Below are 12,356 nucleotides of genomic sequence, written 5' to 3' on the forward strand. Positions count from 1 at the left end.
TAGTCTGTACCGATTTTTCCCGGAAAAACACGATCGGCTGGAGGCGTGACGTGTGGGCGGAGCTAAAGAATCACTAGCGCCAGGCTTTTGCGTTGAGAGCGTTTGGAAGCTGTGCCATTACCGTGAGGAAAAAACCATCATCCCAAACAAACCATGGCTAACAGTCAGATTCAGCCGTTTATTTATTTAACAAGAGCAGCATCAGCAACGAAGTCTCTATGTGGTATGTAGGACTGAAACTGTATATATTTGCTTAGCGGTTTTGGAAAATGACTAAGTTCCACTTTATGTCATCTTTTTTTTTCTTTTTTTTTTAAGCTGTACATATGGAAAGTGCAGTTTGATGACAACATCGCATGTTTTTTACTTGATGTTCTTACGCTCCGATAGCTAAGTTAACAACACAGAGATATTTGAAGCAGTTTTACTAATCGCATGCGGTTCCAACACACGATCATGACCCTTTTTCGTTGGGATTGCATCATCCTTAAGAAATAAACGATGTGCAAATCCGGCGTCAAACTGGGCCTTGTTTGTAAAACAAGCATCTTCGAAATGCAGGGAACAAACAAAAACACTTGCAAAACTCTGTTGATGCTCTGTAAAAATAAACTCCATCCACTGGTCCCTTAATGCTGTTTTTTTTTTGGTAATCTGTGCAGGGTTGTCTTGCCCTGGCAACCAAAAACACACTTCTTTTGTGACTTTCGCGACGCTCTCGCTTCCTTTATCTGCTCTCTTTGTTCTCATCTGTGCACTCATGCTTAATCTATTCATCTACTTTCCTTCTCTCTTATGTCACTGCATGCCTCCTATGTTTCTTTTTTTACAGCAAGCCCAGACTTTTAGTAAGAACAGCCATTGGAATAACTGTACAAAGATGTAGATGAAACGTCATTAATAACGGGAAGTAATTTGGCACTCAAGCTCACATGAAGCTCTTATGTTTAGGGGTTTTCTGCAAGGCAGCAGCAGTGGGTTGTACTGCTAAATGTTGTCTGCTTTGCACTACCTTAGGTGATAACAACTCAGATTAAAGTCCGCCATAAGAATGTGTTCCTAGCAAAGCAAGGGTTGCGTAATTAAGGCTGGAAACTCACAAAGAGCATTAGCCATTTGTACTGTCCAGCATCCAAAACTGTGCTCATCTGTGGTGATGTGCCAGCTTCCAAGATAAAGGCCTCTCTCAGCTTGTATGACAGGATCTCTGGGTAATGATCTCATTATTTCTCCATGATAACAGAGCACAGAGTTGACATGGCCTGGAGAGTATTTGATAGATGTTGATCTTGAATGTTCTTGAATTACAAATTTCCACTTTTACTGCTGAAATTTCACAACAGAAGTTTTTGAAATATGACGTCAGAAAATGATTGAAATGGTTCTTTAAAATTACAAACTTAATTTAGCAGAAACTAGCATGAGGAAGAGGTTCATTCTATATCTGTTTTTGTCAGACAGCCATGTGAAAAGGAGAAGCTGTTTTATTTGTGGGAAACCCTAAATATCTTTTAATTGTGGTCAGGAACACAGAAGTCTGAATTGTCTTGAATGTGTGATTTTAAGTGACAGTCTATCCTTCAGTAACAGTAAAGTTCAATATAGTAGCATTTGTAATTATAGAGCTAACAATAAATAATAGACAATATTTGTACAGTATTTATTAATGTAGTGTAATGTCAGTTTATAACAATGCCATTGTTCATTGTTAATTTATGTATGTTCATACGCTAATGTTAATTTATGAAAGTCTGGATGGCTCAGACTAATGGGTCCTTAATGTAAACTGATGATTATACAACTTGTCACGAGCTGATTGATTAATGCTGCATACGCAGCCAATGAGCTTGCTGCTTTACATTTAAATGGCTGATTAGCAATTGCTTGAGCAGTGCAGCATTCTTTCAGAGTTCGTCTGAAACCCTCCACCTTCCCCAGCTCCACCTGTATCTGTTACAGGTTATTTTATATGCTATTTGTGCAGCAGCAGTATGTCTTAAATACTCGCAGCACCATATCGCCTTTTGTATTGGCAATAGGAAGTTCTTGTACTTGCCTGCAGCGGCAGAAATAATCTACAAATATAGAGTAGCAATAATCAACAGCAGCAGCATGGCAAATCTATTCTGCTAGGACCAAATCCATTAACGTTGTCATATACATTACTATGCTGAAATCCTCAGAGAGCTCTCGTGATAGAACTAATGTTAATTAAGTTTGATCTTTTTGTAAAGTGTAAAAAACTAAGTTATGTATTACAGCTGATGTTAACATCAGTTTATGTGTATCACTAATGCGATTCATTGTGAAGTGGACAGAAAACAATCACAGGAAGTATAGTTAAAATATATTTTTAATTATTGCTGATAGAATACCTAATATATCACTGCTTTACAGTACTGCTCAATTTTATTCTGAAAAAAATCTAAATCATACTACTGTATTAATGGCAGAGCATCTCTGAAACAATTTTAAAAGAAATTCCCCTTGATGAATAATAAAAAAACTCTAACAATAAAATATTGCTGTTACTGTATAAACAGTAAGTGCTTTCCTATAGGTATTTCAGCTTTAATACATAGACATTTGACTGACATTCACCCATTGCCATAAACACAAAAAAGAACCATGATGTATTTCCCATTAAATAACATGGAGTATAGAACAGTTCTGTAAAGCTAGAAATAAAGCGTGAAATAGAGCAATCAAAGAGAGACTGGGATGAAGAATTTGTCAAGTTTAGTTAACAAACCACTGTGCAGCTGGGACTGCCATTGTTATTAAGCACCATATATAAGCATCTTAAAAACTATTTCTCATGTTAAGTAATAATATTAGCATTTATGACAAAAACAGACAGTTTTAGAAGATCAGAATCAGGTTTCTTGTTATCAACACTGCAATGTAAGCAATCGCCAAGATTGAGAACAAACACTGTGTGATATTTCAGTAGCAGTTTCACTGGGAATGTTTTTCTGAACCAGTCAAAAGCACCATGATCAGAAGGCAGTGGGAGGGTTGTGGCATGCATACAGCTGTTTACTTGAAGGATGCTCGGACTTTGCGTCCCTTGAGAGGTTGAGGAGGTCTGAAGTTGTCAACCATGCAGGAAGGTGCCTCTCCTTCAGATGTGAACAACAGGCTACGGAACTTAGCCATCTGAAGAACAGACAGACAGAGAGATTATTTTCTCTTGGATTGTGATGCTTAGTGTGTTATTGGCAGTCTTGCAGAGCTTATTTACACCCTTAATTTCCTATATTTAGGTTCATGCTCATTCATAGAGCACATGCCAGAATTCCCGTGCAGCCTTTAGACTGTTCTGACTAACAGTGTTGAGTACTCGAGACTCGGACTCGGTCTTGGACTCGGTCTCGAGACCGTATTTTAATGGTCTCGGTCTTGTCATGGACTCGTGTGCATTTTGACTCGGTATTGACTCGGACTCGAACATATTAGGAATCGGACTTATGCCCGAGTCCACTCGAGTCCCAATCAAAATATTTCATGATTATTCTACTGTATGTTAATGTTTATTTAAATTGATGTATGATTGACACATCCAATGACTGGTGATTTTCTTTTGTCGTGAGACATTAGGCCAGCAACACAATGCGTGGCGTGTCTGTTTTTAATTCGGCTCCCATGTTAACAGGTTAGATCTTGCAGACTGCCTGCGTGAGACGCGCGGAAAACCCGTGCATGCTAGAAATAGAACCGACGCCTATTTTTCACGCCACACGCGTGCATGTTGGAAGCGTTTCCAGGCAAAATATACTAGGAAAATATGTTTATATGTCATTTTGTACACAAATACATGTTAATTCATGACATTTAGATATTTGAAAGTCTATAGGTTGACATAAATTCAGATATAAATGTAATTTTAAAAATAAATTAATAATGATCGATTGTCAAATATTGCACCTGTCAAACATACTCTATTTTGCCGTCAATACTGTTGACGGTGTCCTGTCAGTAGGTGTGTAAAAAACAAACAAAAAAAGTTGATATTGTTGTCATGAAGACAAGAGCCTGGTTTTTCGGCGGCCTCTCTCTATGTCACCTACAGCCGCAGCAGCGCGCCAAGCGGGCACGCTTCTGGTGTGTAAAGACACAGAAAACGCAAAGCAGCCACCACGCTTCTGGCACGCAGTAGAGACGCCACACAGCCAGTGTGTCACCGGCCTTAAGTTACCCTCCTGCCATCCACCTGTAGTGATCCCGCTTTCCAGAAAGCCACATTGCTACATTATTTCTCTCAACTGTGTTATTTTTACAAAGTAGGACAAAATGGTCACAGAAAAAAAACAAATATTGTTTAATTAAACTATATAATGAATACAGACACAGACTAACTGTCTCAACACTAAACATCTCCCCCCCAAAAATGTCTGACAGAATGCATTGAATTTATATGGCATTTGATCCAGCTTTCTTCCCCTGGCACATACACACTTTTGGATAAAATTTTCCTGGACAGTCAGTCGGCTCTTGTGTGTATGCCCTCCGTTACTAAAAAACTTCGACTAGTGTGTATTTTACCCTGCATTAAAACGCACCATCCAGTGAAATTAGCATTAGATTATCCGTTGCTGTTACAGAAAGTGATAAAATGGTAACTGTTGTCAGTCCCCGCTTCCTCTGCGCCAGTAGAGAGTGTTTTTAGTTGGGGTGGATTGATCATGAGACCACATCGTGCTTGGTTGGGTAGCAGGATGGTCTCCTCACTTATTTTTTTGAAAAGTAATTATGCCCATCTGTAATCTTCACAACATCTAAAGTGCACATAATCCAAGACATTGTAAGGATATTAGCAGTGATTAGTTAAGCTTCAAGGTTAAAAGTTATGTAAAAGCTGTTACAGTTGAACATTTACAGGTATAGTGGTACAGTAATATTATGTGTACTAGAAAGGTTATATGGATGTGTATAGTGGTACAACGGTGTTATGTGAAAATGAGCACTTAATATTGACAAGTAACACTTCATAATACTAATAAAATTACCTTTACACCACATACTATGTGGCCCTTTTAACCTTTATTGTTTCCACCAAACATTTGACATACTCTTGAAGATTTCTTTAGGTCTTGTCTCAGACCCAATCTCTCTGGTCTCGGTCTTGACTCGGACTCGACCCTTTCTGAACTCGGTCTTGACTCGGACTCGACCCTTTCTGAACTCGGTCTTGACTCGGACTCGACCCTCTCTGGACTCGATCTGGACTCGGACTCGAATGAGCTGGTCTCGACTACAACACTGCTGACTAACCACTGGAGACTAAAATAAACTCTGCAGGCTAACAGCACTGTCTACATCAGGGGAAGTTAATGTTATTTTTTTTTTTAAAGCATAATATCAATCTCATGATTCTGCTAAAGCAGCATATTCAAAACAAGCTTCATAGCTTCTTAATAATTGTGTTACATTTCTCCAGTCTTCAGTGTCTTGAGATCCTTCACATATAAACAAGTCTAGACGGAAATGAGGCTAATTGATCAACAGTAATGAATATTACGGGTGTTGGTTTCCATCTTAAAGGCACAAGCCTGACTTAAATATAATATTAACTGTCAGGCAAGCACTTTATTTAAGATAAAGTAATCTTATAGAAGCAGAAAAATATAGGGCACTGACCCTCCCAGTTTAAAATTAGGAGTGATGTTAAATGCTGAGACACCATATGTGTTATCGTACTAGCAAACCTACAAAGCAAAGCAAAACTACAACTACAACTACAAAGCAAACCGTATTTGTTTTGGGAATTTATTAACTTATCAACTCAATAAGTAGCAAAAAAAAAAATATATATATATATATTCCCATAACAAATTAACAAAACATATGTGGACATAATCGAGTTATAATGACTCAAGATAACATAAGATTCTAAAAATATGGACTATAGGTGTCTGTATATAATTGTAACTGCACAAATGAAAATGTTAAATCATGCATAAAGTATGATGATGACGTACCTGAGCAGGACTAACACTGATTGGATCTTTCAGAACAATCCAGGTGACACTCTCCAGTAGAGGAGGTGTGGTCAGAGACCCCTCATAAGTCCAGAAATCCAGAGAGGCGGGCAGCAAGGTTTTAGGATCAAAGTTGGTAAATGTAGTCTGTCTGCCCTGGAGAAGAAACAGACACATTGTAAAACTGTATAAAAAATAAAATGAAATAAAACATCTGAGGGCAAGTGGTAGGAGTAAATATCCTACATGAAGATTATAATTAACAGCTAGTATGTTAATACCTTTGATCTGATGTCATCAAGAGCATCTAACACTTTCTGAAGTCTTGGATTGGCGGGACCAATCTGGTAAACAAAAACCCCTTTTAGATCATTTAATCACTGCAAATCCTGAAATGCTTTTGGCTGAAATCCTGACCTTGAGAAAAACTCCAACCACAGCAAGGCCATCAGGCTTACTGGCAGCTTCTCCAAAGTTTGGGTACTTAGTGTTCCAGTGAACGAGATGAAGCTTTAGAAAGGAAGAGACGTGTTATGAAACATTCATTATATGCAAAAAAACATACTGAATTAGCTAAATATCCCAACATGTTTAAAAGAGGGGATTAACAAATTCATGAGAGAACGTCACCAGAACATTCATAAGCAGTGGGTGAGCTATAATTAGTTTTAGGGGAGAGGCATTCAAGAATTTGAATGACCTGAAGTACAACACAGTAGAATGAACGTTTCTTCAGTTGTAATGTGGTACTGGGAGTGATAGTCTCTTTACCTCACAGGGGAACTTGGTTCCAGCAACGGTGTGCTCTGAGCCCTTGTCATCACTGCTTCCCCAGTGGAAATGGAACTGTCTCAACCTGTATATTCCAGTGACGGGACCTCCAGCCAGAGCTACACACACAAACAATCATTTCAGTTGTTTCTTTAACAGCGCTAGTCATTATTTCAGATTCTATCTCATAAGTATTACTTAGCAATGTGAATAAAATATAAAGATAATGTAAGATATATACACTAATGCATTTTAAAACATATTCAAAATATATTTTAATTAAATATATAGGATATATTGCAAAAGTTTGGAATAATTATGATTATTTTAATGGATTTAAAAGAAGTCTCATATGCCTACCAATAAGGGCTGATTTTACTTGATCAAAAATATTGTAAAATAGTCATATTGTGAAGCATTATTATAATTACAATAACTACATTCTATTTTAATTACAATTTTAAATATACTAAAATACACAAGAGTTATTTTAAATGTTTTTTACTGTCGTTTTAACCAAATAAATGCAGACTTGGTGAAAATATGAGACTTCTTAAAAAAAATATTTTCCCTAACTTCTGTGTATTAATACTGGCCAATATTACAATTCTGTATTACCTTTTTGTATGTGCATAAACATCCAATGTCAACTGTAATGAATTAATAAATTTAAAATCTCAAATATCAGATCATTTGGTACAAATATAGATATTAGGCTTCCTTAATGACATGGAACCTCTTCTTCTTTTTTGGTAGACTGACAGATTGCCTGTTAAAAAATGTTAATGTGAATGGACTACTTGAGATATTATTTGAGCAGTTCAGTATTCACTACCTAACATATTCAATAGCTACTTCTTTCTTTTTTCAGCAAGCATTCTGTGTGCAGAAAGTGTTTAAGACTCATTTTCTATTTTCTCTATACAGTGGTGTTTCTGTATCACTGTTTAAAATGTTTATTTTCCAAGCATATGTTTGAGTCTTGAAATTGCCATTAAAATTTAGCACATGTTGCTCTCATTGACCGACCATGGCATACAGCACTGATATGTGGCTCTATTTTTTTTTTCTTATAATAGAATACATTAGCACTTGAGTACACAGTGCTTTAAGTGTCTTATTTCCATTTTCAGAGGAAAAAACACATCCACATTCACATCCACTGCTCACATAACAGTTTTACAGCATTTGTTGATTCGGTATAGATGAATTAAAGAGTAAACTGAAACGAATTTCAGTCAGAGATAAAGTTCTAGTGTAGGCTACAAGGACACAATAAGAGGAACACACAATGTTTTTATTGTTATCTTTGCTGAGATACAGATCTCAATTTTGAGTTTCGACAACTTGAGCAATAAAAATTACCCAGAAATACTGAATAAATTAAGTTAGTAATAAATGCATAGAAATATGGCAGGAGATGTGGTGATGGAAGAATTCAGTAGCTAAATATTCAGCTGTTTATATACAATCCATAATGATTGAAAGATTTAGATGCACCAGTTCTTTTCATTTTACTTCTCAATATGCAATGAATTTTATTTATTTATTTATTATTATTGTTTTGCAGTTTTCTTTTTAATACTTTAATTAGATTCAAAGACAAAAGAGGAATATGCTAAAAAGGTACATACATTTGCCCTGTATAGCCAAAGAAAGTCACTACCAAAATCTGCTGAATGTTGATGAAAACTTTATGAAAATAGGACTATGTAAAATACCAAATAAGTGGATCCTTTAACACAACAACAAGATCCACTTATTATTTTGTACATTTTGTTCCCTTTCTGGAGCACCCATAGTTACGACTGTGAGTACCTGGTGCCCCCTTGGTCAAGATTCTTTAAGAGGTTTAAAATAAGAAACAACAGCTATTGATATGCAGTAATATACTAACTTGAGCTGTTGTTGTCATCAGTGAAATCCACTTGGAATGAATGGCCATTGTTGAGGATGCCCTTAGCGCTGGCAGGGTCATACTTCAGTTTGAGTTGCTTCAGAGAAGGGTCATTTTGTGCTTGGGTGGGTACGATATCAATCGGAGACTGCCTGGCTCCGTTTGCAATGGGAAAGCTTGCTGCCCACTTTTCTGGCCCTGATATGATAAAAAGATGAAACGCAGAACACAGTTAGATAAAAAGCTTGTACCTAGATAAACAACAAAAGTGTGTTTACATTCCTTGCAAGATTCAAGGTCAACAAATATACACCTGAACCAGTGGATACATGCAGTTGCTACTTCAATTAGCTTTTTCAAGCTTTGACTTTTGTTGGTGCATTTGACCAGATTATTTTATTCATATTACTGTCTCTTTCTTTCTTTTTTACTATATTTTACATTTAACAGACCAACAAAAAAATTGTTTACGGTCTAGTCTGCAACAATTTATCTCACATTTATCTCACACACACACAAACACAAAAAGGACAAAAGCTGTTACGGGGACAAGACCCTTTATGGTGAGACACTGCAGGCAAAAACACAGTTTTTCCAAGCACCTGTCAATTTTGAGATTTTGGGCTTTTTGGTTTTTCATAAAGTGCTTTTTCAAACTAGTGGAAGGAAAACATCCAAAAGACACTGTTAAGTGTTTGTTTTATAGCACTTTATCTGTTTGTGTCAATAGATTTCAATTACAATACATATTATTAAAGGCCGTTTTCTCAAAATGAGTTTTTTTTTCAACACTGAGCCATAAATCTCCACTTCAGTAGCACTTACACACACCAAACTTGACATTTTTATTCCTGTCTATATTCTGAAGGTTTTTACAGAGGGATTTGTTCATATATATTTTCCTTGATTATATACAACATTTTATTCCCCCAAAAATTGTGAAAATATATTATATACGTATTTTCTGAATTATGGAGTGACAAAAAAAAGATAACCAGAATTCCCTCTGTAAAAACATTTGACTTTAATATGTCAAAAAAAAATTAAACAAAAATTTTGAACTGACTTCATCTAGTGTTCAGATTTTTGTACTAGACATTTATGCAAATTAGCACATATTTCATTAAATAATGCCTCATTTGCATATTTAAACTTAACATTTTTGAAAACTTGTAATACAAAAAATCAACTGGGTAAGTAAGGTGATAACTTTAAGTTATTTTTTATTTTTTTTTGCCCTATTGACCTGCAGTGTCTCGCCTTAAAATCGTATTTCCCCCTAAAGGAAACAAATTAGTACCTTAAATGTACATATTAGTATTTAAACTGTACATATTTATATGTAAATGGTACACATGAGTATCTTTTGAATTGGTACTGCTCAAGTAAATTAATAAGAGTGCACTTTGCTTATATTGTATTTCTGTTTTAATAATCATTTCTCCCACAGAGTAACCTAATAAATCATAATGCATCAAGATAGCTGTTCTTTGATCACTTTTTAGCAATGATCACATTAATTTAATTCTAATTAATTAGGCTACTAAAGACTAAACTATTCATTTAGTACCCTTAAAACTGCTCTTACCGTCATTTGATCCATAACCCCAAGCGTGAGACATGATTATTTGTGTCGTTCAGTGTGTTGCACTCCTCTATTTGTAAGACCTGGATGCTAAATACAACTGCTGGTTCTTCTAAACTATGTTAGCCACAGAGGTCCCCTGCTGGTTTTGGTACCTATTTCAACCCAGTGGGCTTGGCTACATCTCAGAGTACCACAGGAGGAGTCAGTCAGAGAGTACTTGGACAAATCAAAAAATCGCACCCCCCGTCGCTTTAATTCGCACGCTGAGCATCGCTTTGCTCCGTTTGCTGCTGCTGCACAGAGATGCTCGAGCGCCGGTGAACAGACGGGATGCGGACATTCCACGCGGCTGATCCTCTCTGTTTTGCATGCGTTTAAGTTGCTTTTGAAACCATCTAAGCCATCAAAGAGCAAACCTCTCCATTCGTGGTTTTCTCTGATGATTCAGAAACACACCCGTTATCTGGGCAGCGATACATGTTCTCTTGACCTTCTTCGTCCTTCTCCGATGCTGTGTGTAGATACGCTGGCTGTAGCGGGACGAACGTGCCCCGATGAACTCTGGATTTTAGTAGCTTAATGACTGATTTTGTAGCCAGTGGTGCTGTTTAGAACGTTGTTTCGATCCACATTTCTAAAGAAAACAAAAACAGCTGCAGTTTATTGTCTACATCTTTTGGTACCCATTCAGTAAAGTGCTCGGCGCTTATTTAAAGGGGCCACTACGCCAACAACGATTTGTGAGAGCTAAAGTAACTCTTGATTAGCCTTTATGTGCTCGTTGCTTGTGTATTGTCTAATCAAGGTGTAATGTACATGATTTTTCTCAACAGATTCTAGTTACTTGTTGATTATAAAAACGTATGGACTTTATACATTGTTACTGCACCTGTGCCAATATAGGTTATCATGTTTGTTTGTTTTTGGTCTGTCAGGGATTTTTTTCCAGTAGCTATGGTAACGGGCAATTTGTAACCGTCAAACCTAAGACATTTGCCAACACTCGCGAGATAAATAAGCAAAGTAGCTTCAAAACAAGCCCAATATATATATATATATATATATATATATATATATATATATATATATATATATATATATATATATATATATATATATATTTATATATTATATATATATATATATATATATATATATATATAGACCAAAAGTTTGGAAACATTATTATTTTAATGTTTTTGAAAGAAGTTTCTTCTGCTCATCAAGCCTGCATTTATTTGTTCAAAAATACAGAAAAAATGTAATATTGTGATATATTATTATAATTTAAAATAATTGTTTTTAAATTTATTATACTTTAAATTATCATTTATTTCTGTGATGCAAAGCTGAATTTTTAGGATCATAATCACATGATCCTTTAGAAATCATTCTAATATGATGATTCATTATCAAAGTTGGAAACAGTTCTGCTGCTTAATATTTTTTCAGAACACGTGATACTTTTTTAGGATACTTTGATGAATAAAAAGTAAAAAAAATAAAATAAAATAAAAAAACGATATTTTTAAAATATAAATATTTTGTAATAACAATATACACTAGGTCAGTAATTTGGGGTCAGTCTTTTTTTTTTTTTTTTATAAATTCAATACTTTATTCAGCAAGGATGTGTTAAATTGATAAAAATTGATAGTAAAGAAAATATATTATTATAATTTTTATTTTTTTTTAATAATGAGAAATTTTCTCACAGTAATGGCTTAATCCACACAACAACAACAACAACAAAGACTTACACACACGGCAAAGCCAAGTAAGAACACCGCAAACATTGCTTGTTCTGTTATCTTAAGTAGTATATGATGCTATAATCTGTAATTAAATAACGATTTCAGATAAATTATCTGCATGTAGTTGTTCATTTGTAACACTGTTACTCTGCCAGATAGTTATGGCTTCAAACATTCCAGACTAATATTTCAGTTAAGAAATCCAGGCATTTTATGAAGAAATGAAAGCCATTACAAATATAAACTTAACTTATAGATGTTCATTTCGATGATTTATTAGTTTTATTAGCTGTCCCTTTCATACATCACATGCATACAATGTTTATACAGTAAGGAATCTCATTTCAAAAGCACAAAGCATCGTT

At 35.4% G+C, this 12,356-nt stretch overlaps 1 protein-coding gene across 1 annotated transcript; it reads right to left on the minus strand.

Moving 5' to 3' along the window:
• Positions 1–2,335: 2,335 nt before the first annotated feature.
• On the minus strand, positions 2,336–10,918 carry LOC128029425 (carbonic anhydrase-like). Its single transcript, XM_052617211.1, has 7 exons — positions 10,238–10,918; positions 8,650–8,847; positions 6,753–6,871; positions 6,399–6,491; positions 6,263–6,325; positions 5,982–6,137; positions 2,336–3,159 (listed from the first exon to the last, which is right to left on the minus strand). The coding sequence occupies exons 1-7, from the start codon at positions 10,269–10,271 to the stop codon at positions 3,040–3,042; spliced, it is 783 nt and encodes a 260-aa protein (XP_052473171.1). The 5' UTR covers positions 10,272–10,918; the 3' UTR covers positions 2,336–3,039.
• Positions 10,919–12,356: the final 1,438 nt, after the last annotated feature.

This window comes from Carassius gibelio, chromosome A2 (genome assembly GCF_023724105.1).
Source record: "Carassius gibelio isolate Cgi1373 ecotype wild population from Czech Republic chromosome A2, carGib1.2-hapl.c, whole genome shotgun sequence".
In the NCBI taxonomy this organism is placed as follows: domain Eukaryota; kingdom Metazoa; phylum Chordata; class Actinopteri; order Cypriniformes; family Cyprinidae; genus Carassius; species Carassius gibelio.

Bases quoted from the DNA above. Each gene is read 5' to 3' on its own strand.
- LOC128029425 (XM_052617211.1), bottom strand. From the start codon at position 10,271: ATGTCTCACGCTTGGGGTTATGGATCAAATGACG. The intron at 6,492-6,752 runs GTAAAGAGACTA...TCCTTTCTAAAG, and splicing joins GAACCAAGTTCCCCTGTGAG to CTTCATCTCGTTCACTGGAA. The intron at 3,160-5,981 runs GTACGTCATCAT...TCTGTTCTTCAG, and splicing joins TCAGTGTTAGTCCTGCTCAG to ATGGCTAAGTTCCGTAGCCT.